We start from the raw sequence: 20,092 nt of genomic DNA on the forward strand, positions 1-20,092 counted from the left end.
TGTGATGAGTACGCAGCTCACTACTTGAGCCTATGATATGAACTCAATCTAAACTGTTGACAAACTTAATCTGTACACTGCTGTTTAGCCACAACTTAAAATTTGACGACAGGCTTAGAAATAAAATTTAATGAAAAGTAAAAATTTAGTAGCACAGCTCACACGTTATTAGAGTAAATGTCAATGTCATGTCCAAGTGCCAGAAGACTAATAGCTGCTCATTTACAATGCTTCCATTTGGGAGACTGGCATCATCCCAACTTGTCATCCCTAACTGGAAAGGGAAGGGTGATTGCCTGGGTTTCAGAAACTACAGGGGGATAACACTGCTCTCGGTGCCAGGTAAGGTCCTTGCTAGGGTCGTCCCCAATAGGATCCGTGATCACGTGCTCACCTACCAGCGACTGGAATAGTCTGGTTTTATGCCTAAGTCGTCAACCATTGAAGTCACTATCCTGGCACTGTGGGCTCTCATGGAGCGCAAACACAAATATCGGCAGAGTTTCTTTGCAGCCTTTGGCGATTTTCGCAGAGTTTGACTCAGTTGATCGAGCTGCCTTGTGGGACATCCTGAGGGTTCGCGGGATCACCTCGAGGTTGCTGGATATCATGGCTAGTCTGTGCACTGGTACTGCGAGTGCTATGCAGAGTGGAGGCAGGACCTTTGCATTTTTCCCAGTTGATTCTGGGGTTCGTCAGCGATGTGTTCTGCTCCTACTCTGTTCAATGCTTGTATGGACTGGGTGTTGGGCAAGGTCGTGGGTTCAAGCAGATGGGGGCATCTGTTCGTGAAGAAAGATTCACGGATCTTGACTTTGCTGACAATGCTGCGATCTTTGCGGAGTCAATGGAGGCTCTGATGGGGGCGCTCAAGAGACTGAGTGAGGAGTCAGAGTGTCTGGGCTTGCGAGTGTCCTGATAAAAGCCAAACATCCAGGCCTTTAATGACCTCTTGATCACGGCCATAAGCAGCACTTTAAGCTACATTATTTGTATGAAAATGTGCTATATAAATAAATGTTGTTGTGGACAGAGTGTTGACCTTGTTGAGAGGTTTACTTACCTTGGCAGTGACATTCATGTCTCTGGTGACTCTTCCTATGAAGTCAGTAGATGGATTGGGAGATCATAGGGGGGTCATGAGGTCACTGGAAAGGGGTGTGTGGCGCTCCTGATATCTGCAAAAGGACGAAGGTCCAAGTCTTTAGAGTCCTGGTGCTTCCTGGTCTTGCTATATGGTTGTGAGACATGGACGCTATCCAGTGACCTGAGACAAAGACTGGACTCCTTTGGTACTGTGTCTCTCCAGAAAATCCTTGGCGGCCATTGGTTTGACTTTGTGTCGAATGAGCGGTTGCTCATGGAGTCCCGAATGAGGCACACTACCTGCATTGTGAGGGAGCGTCAGTTATGGCGCTTCGACCAGGTGGCGCATTTCCCTGAGGGTGATCCGGCTCGTAAGATCCTTGTTGTTGGGGACCCGAGTGGCTAGACCAGGCAAAGGGGTTGCCCATGTAACACCTGTCCGCTGCAGATACAGGGTCTTTTCTAGAAGGGTAGGACTGGACCGCATGTTTGCCTGGGGAGTTGCAAACCAGGATCCCGAGTTGTTTTGCTGTGTAGTGGGTGTGGCAATGCACTGTACCAGTACATGCTCCCCAACTTGACTTGAGGTTATAATGAAAACTTAACATGATTGAAATGTTTCATTAACTTGATAAACTATAAATGTTCCTAATATGAAAAATTCCTATCCTGTGCTTTATAACTTTATTTCATCATACTAATACCACTAATTATTACTCATACTGACAACCAGAGAACAATAAAACGCATAATACATAATCTAAACTAATTATTAGTACCGAAGATTTTAAATACTAGACATTAGGTAAAAAATTGCAATAATGTATATGCTATCCGAAATGTAGCAGTATTGAAACAGAAATTGGTCAAAGGCAGTTTTGACCAAATTTTTCACTGCAACATTGTGTACTGACAACTAAAACAACTTGATGACATAATACGGTATATTATATAGGACTATATAAATCACAGTACCGGCCAGATGATGTTTAGAAAGTGAATTTTAATGTCAAACTGTAACCAGTACATAAAATTTATTTCATGAAACAGCCAGCCTACTGGGGATTTCCAAAATGCCCTAATGGCCAGTCTGCCCTTGACTTACAAGTTTTGGAACGACAGGCGGAGAGAAGTCCCAAATCTTAAAGATTTCTTTATATGAGCTTTTCAACACTTATTTAATATTGCAAGAATTTGATTTTCTTCATCTTTCTATCATATAATGCCTTTTATTCTGTGATCCTGCCGACTATACTAAAATTACTGTTCTATTATATAGTGCCATTCATATCTGTCTATCATGTAGTACCTTTCATATCTAATTTTGTGATCCTGCCGACTATACTAAAATTACTATCGATCGTATAGTACTTTTCATATCAGTTATATAGTGCCTTTCATTCCATCTATTGAGTGTTTTGGTTGACTTCATAATGTGATATATTGTTTTATTTATTTTTGTTTTTAAATTCAAAAGTGCCATTTCTTTCATAGCATTAGAATTTGGGACGATGGGAACAAGCAGTTACAACATTTTAGATCGGACTATGGGATCTTTGCAACATGTCTTTAATACTGTAAGAATTTTATTTTCTGCACCTCGTGCCTTTCATTTTTTCTGCCTATCTGACGGGTGCACTTTTGGTTTACTAATGTCCATGGAGAAAGGAAAAAAAAAAAAAAAAAATTCTCACATCATCCGCGTCACATAATCTATATGTTCGTCATCCATTCGTATGGTCAAAATGTGAAAAAATAGGCATTTTTTGCTAAAAAATCATTCATTTTTTCCTGAAAACTCTGCGTTGAATGTCAACAACGAAGATGCAATTCCAACAATACTGCACAATTGAATTGAAGACAGGATTGCCGCCCAATGAATGAAGGAGAGGGCTGAATCTCCAAAATTTTGTCTCTGCTACCATAACAGACTACTACGGAGTAAGCAGCATATAAAAATGTAATGTTTTTGGGTGGAATATTCCTTTAAGTCCTAAATCAAAAAAAAAAAAAAATTGGTTGCTCTGCGGAATAAAGAATGGCAGATGCCAGTTTTGTCAGTTTCAACTTATTTTATGGGAAATTATGATACGCTTTTAAATAGGGGATGGATGCCAATACTGGCTGCGTTACCTTCAAACACAGTCAATCTACCGTTGTGGGCTCGGTTATGTGTTGCCACAGGTAGGGAAGAAGCACGCACCATCTGCTTAATACACATTTGCAGAAAATGTATTAGAATTTTCTTCAGAACATTTTTGGACATAATGTATTCTTGAAATGCTTAGGTAAACAAATGAAAGCATACCACATACTGGTATAGTTTAAAAATACATGTTTTTATGCACATGTATAAATCAAAATGTAAAAGCAATTTGAAAAGTATGCATTAACCATTACAGGCAGAAGCGGACACAATACCTTCACAATGGCTTATGGGTAGCTGAACATGCACTGCACAGTGATTTTTCCATTATTTATTGCGGATTGTTGAATCCAAGGTCGAATGAATATGGGCACTCCACTGCGGGATTGCACCATAGCGAGATTTCTTTGGGCAGAGACAGTAAACCCTGCCATCGTAAATGTGCTATACTGCATCAGCTTTCATTTGTGGAGGTTACCATGCAATTTTCAAATTGCCTTTACTTTTTTGATCTATCCTTATACATTAAGAGGTAGAGTTTGCAGACAGATATGTCTTTTTCCTTCTGGTCTTCTCTCGTTCTTCATGAGCTTGTTCTAATATGTCTGTAAAGTCATCATTCACAGGACCTGCAAGGCATCCGTCTGTTAATGTCTCAATTTTGGACCAGTTGTGGTCTTTCTTCGTGGTAAGATCAATTAAGTAAGTCCTCCAATGTGCCTTCCTGTCATGAACCTAAAACAGAAATATCATGTAGATTAAGGAAAGCTGCAGCAGAAGTGAAAGAAAATATTACAAATAGTTTAATGCTAATTTTTGTGACCACCTACAGGACAGCGGATTAACGTCTTTTATAGAAGTGATCAGTGACCCTGTGATGTTGAGTCTTTTCTCCCTTTTCACATATGCATAAGGATGAGGTTGGCTCAATACATTACCGTATTTTATGTTACTATATCAACTTTTTCCCTGTATTTTTGAGTCTTGTATAAGTAGAAAACTCTATGCACCAGTGTTTGCAATAAATAAATACATTTTCTTAAACTATAAGCTTATTTGGTCATTAATGTCATGTATACAGTGAAATTTTACTTACATGTGGTAACATGCTATACATAACAAAGACATTTGTGCTGCTGCAGAGATTCTTCTACCAAATGCTGTCTCTGTTGTTGTAATTCAGGCCTATAACCTTCAAAAAGGCCTGAATGCTTCAAAAAAAAGGCCACATCATATACTGTAATATTTTAGCACACATAATGCACACTGGTAGATGCATAAAATCTAAACTACACCTTATTTACACAGCAGAGAAGTTACATACAATCAACTCTCAATGGCAATTAGACAACTTCTGTATAAACTTGTCTTGGTAGTAGCAAGTTCAGGTTATGGGCAGTTTTTGTGTTTCACTTTGATAGGTAAACAAAAAGAAATGCTACCTTTATATGAATAGTACAAATTCATTCATATACAGTACTATTTTACTAAAGAAACTGAAGACGACGCACTCGCTTGCCTAAAAGGTATACTCCACCAAAACCCAAATACGTTACTTACCCCATTTAGTGTGTAGAATTGTTTTTTTTTTTTAATCTCATGTTTTCATGCAGAATGAGAGAAAAAAAAGTTTGATATAATGGAATGTAATGATGAACTCATGTTTGTACAATGGCAAACAAAGTGAAAAACATTTGTGGGGTGGAAAAAAAAAAAAAATTCCCACATTACTTGTATCCACATGTCTGTTATACAGTTGTATCAATTTTTGTCACCCAACCCCCTGTTGCGGCCAGAATATTAGTAAAATCTGTAAATGTACAAAAGAAAAATTTTTATTGGAGTCGAAAATTGAGTTTCTATAAATATGTAAAAGAAAATTTAATGGAGTAAAAATCATGAAATGAGAATAAAATATTTACTCTCTTACTGATTGGAGTATTCCCGTCAAACTGAGGTCCACTATGCTCGATGAGCATTTATAAGAGACTAAACAAACAATCCAAAACACTCTACCTTCAGCTAACTAAATCACCAAAATACAAACATTGGTGTTATGAATACATAATTTTTTTCTTGTTCCTGTGAAAAAGTTTAATCAAAAATAAAAACCACGACTTTCTTGATAATTTAGTATCATTTAAAAACTGAAAAAGAATCTGAAAGTCTAACTACATCACATTAAAGTTTGATAAATTCTGAAAAGAATGATACCAAACATATAATGTATATGTAGGTTTTAAAATAAGCCCGATTTAAAGCGTGACAAAAAAGTCACATTTTTAGGCTTAGGATTATATCATTTATAGATAGAAACAGGGATAGATGTAGATCGAGAGAGAGAAGATTAACTTTACTTCTCGAAAACACTGCCTGCATCATTAACAGGAAAATAGATTCCAATAGATTTGTACTTTTGAATTAAGTTCAAAAGCACAGAATTATAAGAATACATTTTCACGTTAATGTCATCAGATGGTTTTCCCAAAACAGTAATATTTTAGCAAAGGAAAAATAAAGTGCAGGTGTTTTGCATGTTTTGAGCATACGACTGAAAAACAGACCTGTGGAATATACAACACGAGTAACGTTTTCTCCCAATATGGATATTTTTCACATTAGCTGGTGTGGTACAGCACAGTTTGCCGTTATGTTCCATTAAAACAGCATTTTTTTCTCTCATTATGTTGGAGAACATGAGATTAAGATTTTTCTTGATCATCGAACTACATGGGGTAAGTAACATATCATTTTTGGGTGTAGATATTCCTGTAATACTGCACTTCTGTCATAGTTCGAAGGGTCACAACAGAAACCTAATTACAGTAAAGCAGTCATATAAGTAGAACATTAACGACACCATCCCATACCGCAACATGTCTTCTTAAAATGGACTTGTCAGTAAACATCCGGTCACAGGCTTTGCATTTGTAGGGCTTTTCTCCAGTGTGTATCCTCTGGTGTCGCCTCAGGGCTCCTTGTTGACTGAAAGCCTTTCCACACAATTCACAAAAATATGGCCGTGTATCTATCAATAAAAATAAATGTTGGTGAACTTTCCTTTTCAAATCTAGGAAGGTAAAGCATGTTAATGCTGGAAATAACAGTTTTTCCAGTTTGTGGCCTCTATTTTCTGTGCAGATTTACTATCGCAATTTAAATTTCGAATGTTCCATTTGCACTCATGGTACAAAGCATTATTATTAAGTGCTTACGTAAGAGTTTAACTTACCAGTATGCATCTTATTGTGCTGTGCTAGAGAGGCTCGCAGGCCAAAGGCTTTTCCGCACACTTTGCATTTATATGGTTTTGCTCCCATATGGCATCGTTTATGACACTTCAGGTATTCCTTGGTTGCAAATCTCTTTTCACAAAAGTCGCACCTGTATAGCCGTTCACCTGAAAAATATAAACAGACACTTACTTAACTTTATGTACAGGTACTTTTCCTTTTTGGGTAAACACCACATAGTGCAAACAGCTTTATAAAAACATTTTTAAATAATAATAAAAAAAAGTCTACTTTTGCCTTGCAATTTATTTAAATTTCCACTTGTTAGCTGCATTTTCTGTCCATCAAATTTACCAAGCTGTGGTTAGAGTTAAAAAGTTGTAAGTCACAATAACGTGAACTCAATCTTTCTATATACTTGGATATTAACTGTAATAGAAAGACCCAACCACATACTGGCATTTACATTGCCCAGGGTTGGCCATCTCAGATCCTAGATGGCTGCAGATTTTCATTCTAAGTATTTTATTAATTAGAGGCCAAGTTCTGCAATTCACATTGTTTGCCTTAACTTTAATTGATTTGCTTTTTAAAATGCCAAAAGATGACCAGCTAAACCGTGTCCATCATACAATATCTGAAAATAACAGAAGGTGAAGGCCTGAGAAATACCAGTCTACTCTGATCCACAAAACATTTTGAAAATCCCCTCAAAGTTGACAAATCAACAGCTTTTGAAATGTCTGATGTGGCAGAATAGCAGCACCAATAAGCAATGAAATTAAAAAAATAGGTTTAATTTAAAGAAACAATCAGCTTCTAATTATGCATTGATTGATATGGATTGGTTGGAGTTTAAGGCCCTGACTTAGCAGGGTTAAAGTCTCAAAAAGCAAGTCAATTAAAATGAAGCCAATTAACAGCAGAAACAGGTCTCTAATTAGGAAAGTGGCAGGCACGAAGGAAAACCTGCCACCACTGCAGCCCTCCACGAGTGGAGTTGGACAACCTTAACATAGTCAGCGGCACAAATACGACTGCACACTGGTACCTGTATGCGTTCTTCTATGGCTGTCCAGTTTGCTTTTGTTAGAAAAGCATGCACCACACTCTTCACAGATATATGGCTTCTCACCAGTGTGGGACCTGTGGGTGAGATAAGAAACAACATTAAAATTATTGATCACAGACTGGAAAGATGGCCATCTCAGTATTTCATTTTAAAGGAGTGAGTGATCGGGCACATCTCACACCCCCCAAATGCAGACCCCAACTTCTTCAAACAAGCATTTCACCTAGAAAGACTTACATTTCTTCAACTATCTCCAAAATAGTTATTCCTTCTCCCTCTCCTTTCCATTCTCATTCACAAGAACTTTTTCTGTAAGTGGTGTTAACAGTATTTTAGCAAAAATACATGTGCTTGGAGCGCTACGAGCACACAATTGGATGACCCGACATGTAGATTATGCAACACAAGACATTTTTTATTGGACGTTTTTGATATTAATTGCTATTGTCCGGCTCACCTGTCAGAAACCTTTGTTACCTCCATTCTGCATTAAAATTTGAGATGAATTTTTCTCAGTTCTCACTACAAATTACACCGGGTATGTACGGGTGGCGTTTGTCGGGAGTTTCTAAAATAATTCCAAATATAGCCACTAGAAAGTTTTGCTCATTATTATGACACTTATATAAAAAAAATATTCCACAGACCAAGTGCCTTCACTTTCAAACTTTTAGTGAAGTTTAAAGGCAAAACTGGGAAAAAAGTTACTATGATGTTTCATTTAAAGCTTAAGTATCTTAATTACATTTCTTTAAGTTTCTGTATGTCGTCACATTCATTATGACCTATGTTCAAAACTGTAGGTCTCTCAACCTTTCATTGAACCATCTAACAATCGGAGATCATTTTGCTGTCACACCAGAAATACAGCAGCAGAACTGAACGAATATTCACTTATACAGTATGTTAGCTTATAGGGGATGTCTATGTAGATATGTGAATATCACACTGGTTTACAATTAACTTTCAAAGATTAGCTCTTGCAGGTGGAGCATGCCTTTAATGAATGAATGAATGAAAAGCACAAACTCATGCCAGGTCTTTTTCTAACCTGCTTAATCCCAACCTCAGACTATGAGCTGGAGCCCACCCCAGCTGGGAACAAATCCTGGACAGAGAGCCCCAGCTTTCTCTTTTTCATTTGCTGACGTGATGTTTGACTGCTGTACGGGTTATGCAATTTTTTATCTCACTATTGTGGCAAGACAGCAACACCACAGATATTAAGAAATTCAAAAAAAAACCAAAACATTTTTCCTACAACACTGACAAAGCTAACTGAAGCAGTAGCCCCTCGCCATTCTTCTTTCAGTACCATGTTTTAAATGTGCATGCACTTGAAAACAGTACTGCACTATAACAAAAAACACAGATCCTTTTCCTCAGACACACAGTTTCCCTCTAAAGAGATCTGCTTTCCTGCTGTTATTAAACAGAACTGGAATTCATCAACTGTTTGCTACACATCATTACTTTTCAGAAGGCAAAGCATCCGTACTAGTACAGTTTAGCTTAAAAATGCAGACATTCATCTCATAAGTTAATTTTTTGTCCACACTACTCTGGTGTTTAACATATACTTTTGACAATGCCACCCAGAACCAGATACTTCTGGAAACAGAGTCTCAACACTGTAACGTGGATTGGCAAAAACACAGACTCGCATGCAGATTTGTCTGAGCTTATAACATAGCCCTTCCCTAAACGTATCTTGCTCATTACAACATCTCATTCCCCAACTGGTCACCCTTTACGGAAGAAAACCATACGCCATCGTAGCAGGCAGAGAAGAGTTGCTTTCCACGGTGCTTGTCATGTTGCTTACTCAGGTGCCTCTTAATTGCATTTTGTACCGTTTGAACGCTGCATACATGCACAAAAAGCAAATACTGCAATTTACCAGTCTCTACAGTTTTATGATAAATCCCATGGCCGGCGGCATTACTACCACTTGAAGGATTGTTTTCCCACTGATGTGCACGTGCCCAGTGTGTAGATGAGGAGGTTCCTCAAGTGGTCGACATCGACCCCCCTGGGGTCGATTTGAACTTTCTAGGGGTTGATAGCTTCAATAAAAAAATTTGGGGGTCGACGACAGCAAAAATAGATCTCCTTACTACTGCCATTTATTTGTTACTTCAAAATATTTATGATTACAATAGGTACCTAATTAAGAAGTAAAATAATTTAAAAAAATACCTTTTTTGACAAAAAACACATTACAAAGCAAACTTGCGAACGAAAAGCTAAAGTTTGTCATTAAAAAAGTCGCACGTAAGAATGCATGAAAATACATGTAGCACAAACATGTCTGTGCATTGTCTTATCGAAAGTATCAAAGCAAGTGCGGACATGAAAAACCGTTGCATGTCCACACTTGCTCACGGTGGGATGAGATGACGGATATTCGATATTAGCAGAATCTATCAGTCTTGTACCGTCATGCTTTCATAAAACACTATAAATTGGTTCAATTGATGTGACATGTACTGATTTGAAATTTGAATATAATTAATTATTGAGGAGCAGTACTACAAAAAAGAAAAATCAGAGGACACAGTTTATTTGAGTTTGAACAAAAATCTTCTCTTTCAAGTAAGTACATACTTGTTTTTTATCACAGGGGTTTTGAAATTGTTAATAAAAATTTCTAAGAAATGCAGACAGTACAGCTTGGACTATTTGTACTTATTTTGAATTTACATATTTATTTAATAAATGTCAAAAATGTAAAAAAAAAACTATTTTTTTGCTTTAAGTTTCGTTAGTGCAGGTTTCGATATTAAATGAGGCTAAAATAATGCCATATTCCGTAGTCCTTTTATCTTTTTCAATCATTAATTACAAGTGATTTAAATGAAATTTGACATCTAGTGAAATATTTAATATTGAGTACTGTACAAATTTATTAATTTGAGTAAGTAAAATAAATGACTAGGGGTTCGATGGTTTTAAAAGTTTTTGGCAAAGAAGTCTGCGGCCGAAAAAAGTTTGGGAACTCTTGGTGTAGATGAACGTCTATTTCATCATTTTAGTGTGGATGAGGGTGCTTTCATAAACTATGTGAAAACATTAGTATGGACAGGGACCGTTTTAGTTTAAAAATGCAATTTTTAAATGACAATGTAGTCATGGGGAAAATAGTCTAACTTCTGCTCACTCATGCAGAGTTGCTGTTGTTGCCCAAACTAGAAAAAGACAGTATAAAACACCATGGTTAAAACAACAAAGTAATTCATTGTTTTGCGAGTGGAAACAATACCTGACCTTATGTGAATCTTGAGCTGAGATGGCTGAGCAAACCTGCCATCGCATACAGAGCATTTGTACGGCTTTTCTCCCGTGTGGGTCCTCATATGAAACACCAGTGCAGTCCTGGAACTTAAAATCTTACCACATACAGAGCACAGTGGTCTCTTGACTTGGCCCTCGTGCTTGCGAAGGTAGTGAGACTGAGCATCTCGTTTGCGTTTAAAGGTTGCACTACAGAGTATGCAAGCAAACTGCCGGTCATCTGTGTGGACACAAGCTTGATGTTCCTTCCACGTGCTGCAGCTTGCAAACGTTTTACCACAGGTGTCACATTTATACACGATTTCTGGTACAGACTGGTGTGTCTCTTTGTAGTGAGAGACAAATTTCTTTCGGGACGTGAATTGTCCTTCACATTTGTCACACGTAATTACATTGGTATCATTCTTTGAACTAAAGCACTCCGATGCAACAGTTTTATTTTTTTCAGCATTTACAGAATCTGTATCCAGGTCACTGCTATTTCCAGCGTCTTCATCAGATGCACTTCCCGATACATCCTGTTTGCTATGTTGGTTGTCCTGACGGTTATTCTCCGCTCGCTGCGTTTCAGCCCATTCCAAGACGTTCTTCAGATTTGACTTTTCTTCACTGGCCTCCTCTCTTTCCTTTTCTAATTGTTCTATCCTTGCTTGTTCCTCCAGTATACCAAGAAATGTCTCCGGCTCACTTCCCATCTTTGAATTGTTGAGTGAATCTGGGCCCTTCTCCTCCGAGGTAGTGGTTTGGTTTTCATAAAAAACACTGTTCTGTTTATCACTACTGTAGATATTCACATTTAACATTTTGGCGTCTGTGTGTTTTGAGGAATTGCCACCCCCTCCTGCATCATCATTTTGAATCGATTCTTCATTTGGAGTAGCCAGCTTCCAGTACACAGGCTTTGCCATTTTATCTTTTCCAGAATGATGTATTTTTCTGTTGGGACAGAAGGAAGACAAATCATTTAAATCAAAATTTTATTTTGTCAAGACAGTAACAGTAATCTCTATAAAAGCACGATCTCTCTGTCCCCCCCATTATGTACTGCTTTTGTTTCTCAAGCCTAGTTTAGCACATGAATACTTCTCACCTAACACCAGACAGACAGATAAGCAGATACTTATTTGTCCCGGGGAAAACTAAGCTTTTTATAGAAAAAAAAAATTAATAAGCAACAACCTTCCTCAAACATAAGAACGAAAAAAATAAAAAAAATAAGTAAATCGATCTTGGCTAAAGACCAAAGTGTGGTCACACTGGCACATTTATCCACTTGCTTCCCTAGAGTGGAGGAGGAACACAAAGAGGGCAATGGATGTCATTCCCAATGCAATTTTGGAAACTCTTGATCCCTTCAGCTGCCCGGGCTTATAAAATCTGGCACTTTTCGAAGAGACCCGTTTGCTATTTTGCAACATGGCAGTTTACAGTTATTCTTTTAGCAACGACACATGCTTTCCTTTTTGTCTTTTGGACACTTATTTAATAATTGCATCCCTTGGGACCCCAACAATCATTTGACTGTCATCTTATTCTGTTTAAAATAGTTACAAGTGCACACATCTGCATCAGCCTTAAAAGCTGTATTTTGTATGGGAGTTGTCCAAATTGCCAATTCTGGTGCGCGTTTGTTGCTATCTACATATTTAATGGATTCATTTCTGTTGATCAATGCTATATTGTGCTTGGGAATATACACACAAGTTACAAATTGGTAAACTCTAAAGTGTCATCAGCGAGCTACACATAGATAAAAGGATTTAAATAAAGGACATTTTTGTTGAATGAAGAATTAACCATTCAAACCTACCAAAACCCTGCAGAAAAATAAAAAAGCAAGAACAAAAAAATACAACATACAATCACAGGCATTTAGTAGCCACAGCTTTATGTTTTTCTGTTCGGCCACTCAACCATTTGTTTGTTTCAATTCACAACAGCAAAGGTGCCCAAGTTTTCAATCTAAGTGTAAACAGCAGTGACATTTTTTTTTTTTTTTTTTTTTAAATACAGTACCCAGTACCCAAATTGCCCTACTTACTCATGAACCTTTAAACAGAAACTTAATAGTGGAATTAATTGTATGACAGCAATCACATACCTCACATGGCTGTTGAAGGCAGACTTCTGTGCAAACCTAGCCGAGCAATCCGAACACTGGTAAGGCTTTTCTCCTGTATGTACTCTGATGTGAACAGTGAGACCGCCTTTTGAACTTATGCTCTTGTTGCAGTAAGGACAGCACTGAGGAGCCGACTTCTTTTCGTGTACCCGTTTAACATGGACCCTGATGTCCTTTTGCCGTTTAAACGTTTTATTACAGATTATGCAAGTAAAACGTCTTTCGTCACTGTGGACTGCAAACCTGTGTTGCTGCAGAGTTTTGTGAGTGGCAAAGAGCTGGCTGCAAATATCACAGCCGTGTTTGACAAGCACGTTAATGTCATGCTCTTTGCTCATGTGTGTCTGATATGTCCTTATGGTATAAAGACTTTTGCTGCACCTATTACATGTGTAAATTACCTGTGGGCAATTTTTGTTTATTCTAAGAGACTCTCTAATTTTACTACCATCCTCGTCACCTTTTATCTTTAACTCAGGATGTAGTCTCTGAACAAGGATGCATGTTTTTCCCAAATCTATAACGTCTGTCAAACTGTCTTTATTTTGGGGGATATCACGCATGTCACCACACACATTAACGGTCTTCTGCCCCTGCTGTAACCAAGTCTGTGCTTGCTGAACTGGAGTGCCAACCACTTTGTTTTTCTCCCCGACGGACCTTTCACTTTCCAGAGTGCCATCACAATGTATTGGTGTTATTTGGAACCTCTCCGGGTATTCAGTGCTATTGCGGCTGCTCACATCCACTATCATTTGTGAAGATGCTGCACTTGTTTCTGCTGAACTAGTCTTACAAACATTCAATAGATCTTTACAGTCCAGCTTCTCTGCTATTTCCGTTAACCGCTTCACCTTTTCAGGCTCCACATGTACTTTTGCTGTATATGCAAACTCAAGAAACATGGAGAAGTCTTCAGTATGAATGTCCTGCAAAGTAACGACAGGTGTTTTGGAAACAGACATCTCTTCTTTGGTTAAAAGTTTCCGGAAAAAATCACTGCAAGCCGCCAAAATGATCTTATGTGCTTTAAACTCTTCCTGTAGCCCCTGCTGCTCGACTTGCACAGCGATGTCACACAGGTAGCCAAACTGGTAGAAGGAATAAAGGGATTTCATAATATTGGATGCAGCTTCCTTGGACTCCATCTTGATCTTAGTAGTTTCCATCCTAATAAAAAAATTAAAAAAAAACCCATAAAAAAATTCTGCGGTTATAATTTCTACATTCATAAGCAAACAACAAAAAAAACTGAATCAGGGAAGGTGTACAGCTTGGAAATACTTTGGTTTTAGCAAGCAAGAGAGTAAACAAAGAGAAGTTAAATTTACACTCCGACGTAAAAGCATTGCAACTTGTTTCGCCGCCTAAAATTACGGCAATGTTGTTTAATACAAAGGGTGTACAGAAATAAAAAAACAGAAAATGGCTGAAGTGCTTCATCTTCAACACAAGCATTTGCTAACGCTGCTTTTTATGCAAAAAGTTCACGCAGAAGGAACAACATCACTAACTAATACACACTTAATTTTGAAAGCTCATAAGGGAGTTTACCACAGTAATTTTCTATTTTCTGACAGCACAGTAAATCAAGCAACTTTATCTTACCTTCTTCAGTTTTAAAGGGGTGTTGCTTGTTACATGTACAGTCGTGGCCAAAAGTTTTGAGAATGACACAAATACGAATTTTCACAAAGTTGACTACCTCAGCTTTTATGATTGCAATTAATTGCAATTCATCTGATCCCTCTTCAGAACATTCTAGAGTAGATGCAAATTGCCAAGTCCCTCTTTCCCATGAAAATGAACTTCATCCCAAAAAAAAAAAAAAAAAACAAAAAAAAAAAAAAACATTTCCACTGCATGTCAGTCCTGCCACAAAAGGACCGGCATGGCTTTGCACAAAAAGGGCTTCACAGGCAAGGATATTACTGCTTGTAAAGATGGCACTTAAATCAACCATTTATCAGATCATCAAGAACTTCGAGGAGAGAGGTTCAATTGTTGTGAAGAAGGCTTCAGAGCACCCAAGAAAGTCCAGCAGGCGCCAGGACCATCTCCTAAATTTGATTCAGCTGCAGGCACCACCAGTGCAGAGCGTGTTCAGGAATGGCAGCAGGCAGGTGTGAGGGATGCAAAAACTTTTGGAGGATGACCTGGTGGGTGTCAAGAAGGGCAGCAAATAAGCCAAGAAAAACATCAGGGAGAGGCCGATATTCTGCAAAAGGTACAGGGATTAGACTGCTGAGGGAAAGTCATTTTCTCTGATGAACCCTTTCCGTTTGTTTGGGGCATCAAGAAAAAAGAAAAGGTTAGCACCACCATCAGTCCTGTGTCAGGCCAACAGTAAAGCATCCAGACACCATTCATGTATGGGGTTGCTTCTCAGCCAAGGCAGTGGGCTCACTCACAATTTGGCCGAAGAACACAGCCCTGAATAAAGAATGGGACCAAAACATGCTCAGAGAGCAACTTCTTCCAGCCATCCAAGAACAGTTTGGTGACCACCATGATGGAGCACCGGACCATAAGGCAAAATTGTTAACTAAGTGGCTCTGAGAACAAAACATCAAAATTTGGGGTCCATGGCCAGGAAACTCCCCTGACCTTAAATCCCATTGAGAACTTGTGGTCAATCCTCAAAAAAAACCCACCAATTATTTCAAACTCCAAGCACTGATTGTGCAAGAATGGGCTCCCATCAGTCAGTATTTGGCCCAAAGGCTGATTGACAGACAACATGCCAGGGTGAATTGCAGAAGTCTTAAAAAAAGAAGGAAGGGTCAACATTGCAAATATCGACTCTTTGCATAAACTTAATGGAATTGTCAATAAAAGCCTTTGAAACTTATGAAATGCTTGTAATTCTACTTCAGTATACCACAAACATCTGACAAAAAGATCTAAAAACACTGAAGCAGCAAACTTTGTGAAAACCAACACTGGTATCATTCTCAAAACTTATGGCTGTACAGTGAGATTTATTACTTGCATGTGGCTAGTCAACATGCCACCACTGTCCAGTGCCATGCTTACCGAGTATTACTACCTTACCTCAGCATTAAATTATATTGCTAGTGGAAACGGAAGAAGACTCCATGTCATTACCAGTAACACACTGAAAGTAAATGGAACCCACAATCAAACTGTTGACTCATTTTGATCCTGAGTTGGCATACATGGACAGAAATAACTAAGATGAATAATAAACACTCTATGCAGGTTTCACCAGTAACTTTTACTGGGCATAGGCATGAGACAAAATGCTGTCATATTGAATTTAACAATACTAAATATTGTCAGTATGAATGTGTGGCTTTGTACCATACTGTATGACATTACCATGTGACCAAAATGAAATACCAATGCAAACAAAGGAGTGCGCATCAGGAGCAGAGAATGTCAGAAAGAGAAAGACACAGAGAGAGAGAAAAGCAAACAATCAAAAATCAATAGGGCTTTGGGGCTTTTAAGTATGCGAGGCACAGCCGGACAAAGCAGCTGCCAGGACGGGAGCAATGTGAAGGTAGTCTTTCAGCATTTTTTAGAGGAGCGTCTGTATCCTCTAGGCCAGTTTGCGAACAGCCCCTCTGCTCACATTCCCTCTGTCAGGACCAGAGAATGTCAGAGAGAGAGACAGAGACAAGCAAACGATCAAAAATCAATTCGTGCTGTTTGGGCTTTCAAGTACGCGAAGCACTGCACGGGAAGCATATTGTATATTATTGAGGAGTTTTATTTAATATGCAATACGTGCTCTGATTGGGTAGCTTCTCAGCCATCTTGCAATAGCGTCCCTTGTATCAAATCAACTGGGCAAAGCAACTGAGGAAGCATGTACCATAAATTAAAAGACTCATTGTCCGCAGAAATCCGTGAGCCAGCGAAAAATCTGTGATATATATTTAGATATGCTTACATTTAAAATTCGTGATAGAGTGAAGCCGTGAAAGTCGAAGCGCGATATAGCAAGGGATCACTGTATTAGGATTAAAAGTCAAGACGGATGTAAAGAATTTAGGGGTAATTATTGACTCTGACCTGAATTTTAAATCACATATTAATCAGATACCTAGGACAGAATTTTTTTCACTTAAAATAGCAAAAGTTTCCATTGAAAGATGTTGAGAAATTAGTTCACGCTTTTATTTTCAGTCAACTAGATTACTGTAACGCACTCCTCTCAGGACTACTCAAAAAAAGACATCAATTGACTGCAACGAGTGCAGAATGGAGCTGCTAGAATCTTAACTAGGAAATGAAAATCTGAGCACATTTCTCCAATTTTGATGTCACTACACTGGTTACCCGTGTCATTCAGAATTGACTTTAAAATACTGCTTATGGTTTACAAAGCCTTAAATAATCTCGCTCCATCTTAAATTCTGGAATGTCTGACACCTTACATTCCAGATCGCAACCTTAGATCTTCAAATGAGGGTCTGCTTAGAATTCCAAGAGCTAAACATATAAGTAGCAAGACGGCCTTCTGCTGTTAGGCACCTAAAATCTGGAATACCTGACCAATAGGAATTCGCCAAGCTAATACAGTGGAGCACTTTAAAAAACTGCTAAAAACACATTACTTTAACAGGGCTTTCCCATAACTTCATTTTAGTTTAATCCTGATGCTCTGTATATTCAATTAATTATCATTACTATTCATGGTGGCTCCAAAATACGTACTGACCCCTACTTTCTCTTCTGTTCTTTTTCTAGTTTTCTGTGGTAGTGACCTGCGCCGCCACCACCACCTAATCAAAGCACCATGATGTCCCTACATTGATGGATTAAAGGCCAGACCGTCCATGTGACCGTCATCATCAAGTCTTCCATGAGAACCCCGAATACAATGAGGACTGATCATTTATGTTAGGTAGAATGCCTAGAGGGGGCTTGCCGGTCTCATGTCCTGGAACCCCTACAGTTTTTATTTTTTCTCCAGCCATTTGGAGTTTTTTTGTTTATGCTGTCCTCCCGGGCCATCGGACCTTACTTTTATTCTATGTTAGTTTTCTCTTATTTTAATTCTTTTTTTTTTTTCTCTTTCTTCATCATGTAAAACACTTTGAACTACATTATTTGTATGAAAATGTGCTATATAAATAAAGGTTGTTGTTTTCATTAAGAGATTGGCTGGAGTTTGAAATCCCAATTTAGCTGGTCATCTGTTGGCTCGGTTTCACATCTCGTGTCTGTTTGGCCGTCATTTAATGAAGAAAAGAATTAATTTTGAGGACTGAACCTTTAAAAACAGGGCTGTTAATATGAAAGGAAAAGAATTTAATCAGCAGTGAAAACTGGTCACTGATTAGGAAAAGGTTCAGAATGAAAACCGGCAGCAACTGTAGCCCTCCAGGCCCGGAGTTCGACAACCCTGCTCAGCAGTATGGTGTGAAGCTGAAGTTTGTTGGCGCACAACATGGGCCTCGCCGTATGTAAAAGTGGGCCGGGGCTGCAGCTTTGATGGTTTTCACATTCTTAATTTAGTGAATTGCATCGTCGGACGAGTACGGCGAACTGCTGCATATCCGTATTTCATCTTGCCTGAAGAGGGGGCCCGGGGTGCCTCGAAAGCTTGCATACTGTAATCTTTTTAGTTTGCTAATCTTAGGTGTCATTTTGCTTGACTCCTCATTGCATTCATAATGGCCAACACGGTTACAACACCTTAGTACTCCTATACTTCAGAAAATACCTTCCGCAAGCATTTAAAAGCGCTAATGCTGAACAACCAGAAGTAAGGCAGGACAGGGTGGTTAATTTATTAATTCATAATGGCCAGATATTAAAAATAGTAATCATTTCTCTTTCAAGGGTTGGAATGCTGCAGCAGGCGAATCATTTTAATTGTCTTGTTGCCATGCTGGGCTTTGCGTCCCAGTGCCGATTAAGTGAATGAGATAATAAAGCAAAAATCTGTTCGTTTTATTAATCTACAAGAAAAACCGTCACAGTAATGTATATAAACTAAAAATAAACCTCTACACAGCAAACGAAACAATGACAGAAGCCGGCGCTTACCTGTGAAGCTCGCGCGGGTCTCGGTACAGAAATCAACTCACCGTGCGCCGCACTCAGTCGGACAAACACAACACCGCGGGAAGCCAGAAGCGGCGTGTCTTTACACTCAGGCAAGCGCGCCTGTTACGCGGGGTCACAACGAATACTTCCGGAGTGAAAGATGCGCGCCTGCGCACTGCGGTCATCGCGTGTTGTAGACTGTCGAAAATGACGTTATTAATGGTCAATTGAGCATATTTTCCAGCAAAAATTTTAAAAAGCCAGACTCCATAGAACATCAACATTAAACAGCAATTCGACGTTTAAGCGTAAGATCTACACATCCAATGTACAAGGATCTAATTACATTTCAAGATACAGTAACGTCCTTGTGTGGCAAAATACTAGCGCAGCTGCCTTTAAAAAAGTTATCTCATCTCATCCTTCCATTCATAACGCCTGCGTACACACAAAAGAGGCTCGAAGTGTGCGGACGCAATTCTCCACTCAAACCTCAGGATTTATAACAGAAAACTTAACGAGGGAATGTGTATACGTTTAGGGCATCTCTTGCCCATGCGTGACATTTCGGAGAAACTGGGAAATGGCGACACCTTCGATCAAGTCGAGAAATGCAGTCAAACGAACTAAAAGAATAATTGATATCGCCGAACCGTGATTAGAATGTGCGTCAACGTGACAAATACAGTACACCTCAAAAGTGATGATCATAATACACTGACAGTATGTTAGTTCTGTTTTAAAAGGGCCAATGCTGCGTATTGTTTATGGAGGACTATTTCGGACAAAAATAAATAAATGCGCAAATAAATAAAAGTAATGTGAAATGTGAGCATAAATAAATAAATGTATCATGAAATGAAGCCTTAATAAATAAATCTGTCATGAAACGAGAGCATAAATAAATAAATGTGTCACGAAATATGTTTTTCGTTGCTTATGTATTTATTTCATTTTGTCCGTAACATTCCTGCAAACCGTCATGAAATATGACTTGAAATAAAACTGTCACTGTCACTCGTCAAAGTTGAGAGGGTGGGCTCTAACACGCCCTCTAGTTACTGATTGGTGAATCGATAGCACAAGAATTAATTAGAAAAATGCTTACTACTGCC

General features: G+C 38.6%; 1 protein-coding gene across 2 annotated transcripts; it reads right to left on the reverse strand.

The window, feature by feature from the left end:
* Nucleotides 1-3,296: 3,296 nt before the first annotated feature.
* LOC120516477 (GDNF-inducible zinc finger protein 1-like) lies at nt 3,297-19,322 on the reverse strand. Of its 2 annotated transcripts, none has more exons than XM_039738167.1 (7): nt 19,019-19,322; nt 12,933-14,123; nt 10,805-11,767; nt 7,517-7,611; nt 6,465-6,632; nt 6,103-6,260; nt 3,297-3,967 (listed from the first exon to the last, which is right to left on the reverse strand). In XM_039738167.1, the coding sequence occupies exons 2-7, from the start codon at nt 14,120-14,122 to the stop codon at nt 3,758-3,760; spliced, it is 2,784 nt and encodes a 927-aa protein (XP_039594101.1). In that variant the 5' UTR covers nt 14,123; nt 19,019-19,322; the 3' UTR covers nt 3,297-3,757. The 2 variants fall into 2 exon arrangements, with proteins under 2 accessions (XP_039594101.1, XP_039594100.1); XM_039738166.1 differs by having other exon boundaries at nt 18,978-19,322.
* Nucleotides 19,323-20,092: the final 770 nt, after the last annotated feature.

The sequence above is a fragment of the Polypterus senegalus genome, chromosome 16 (genome assembly GCF_016835505.1).
Source record: "Polypterus senegalus isolate Bchr_013 chromosome 16, ASM1683550v1, whole genome shotgun sequence".
Classification (NCBI taxonomy): Eukaryota; Metazoa; Chordata; class Cladistia; order Polypteriformes; family Polypteridae; genus Polypterus; species Polypterus senegalus.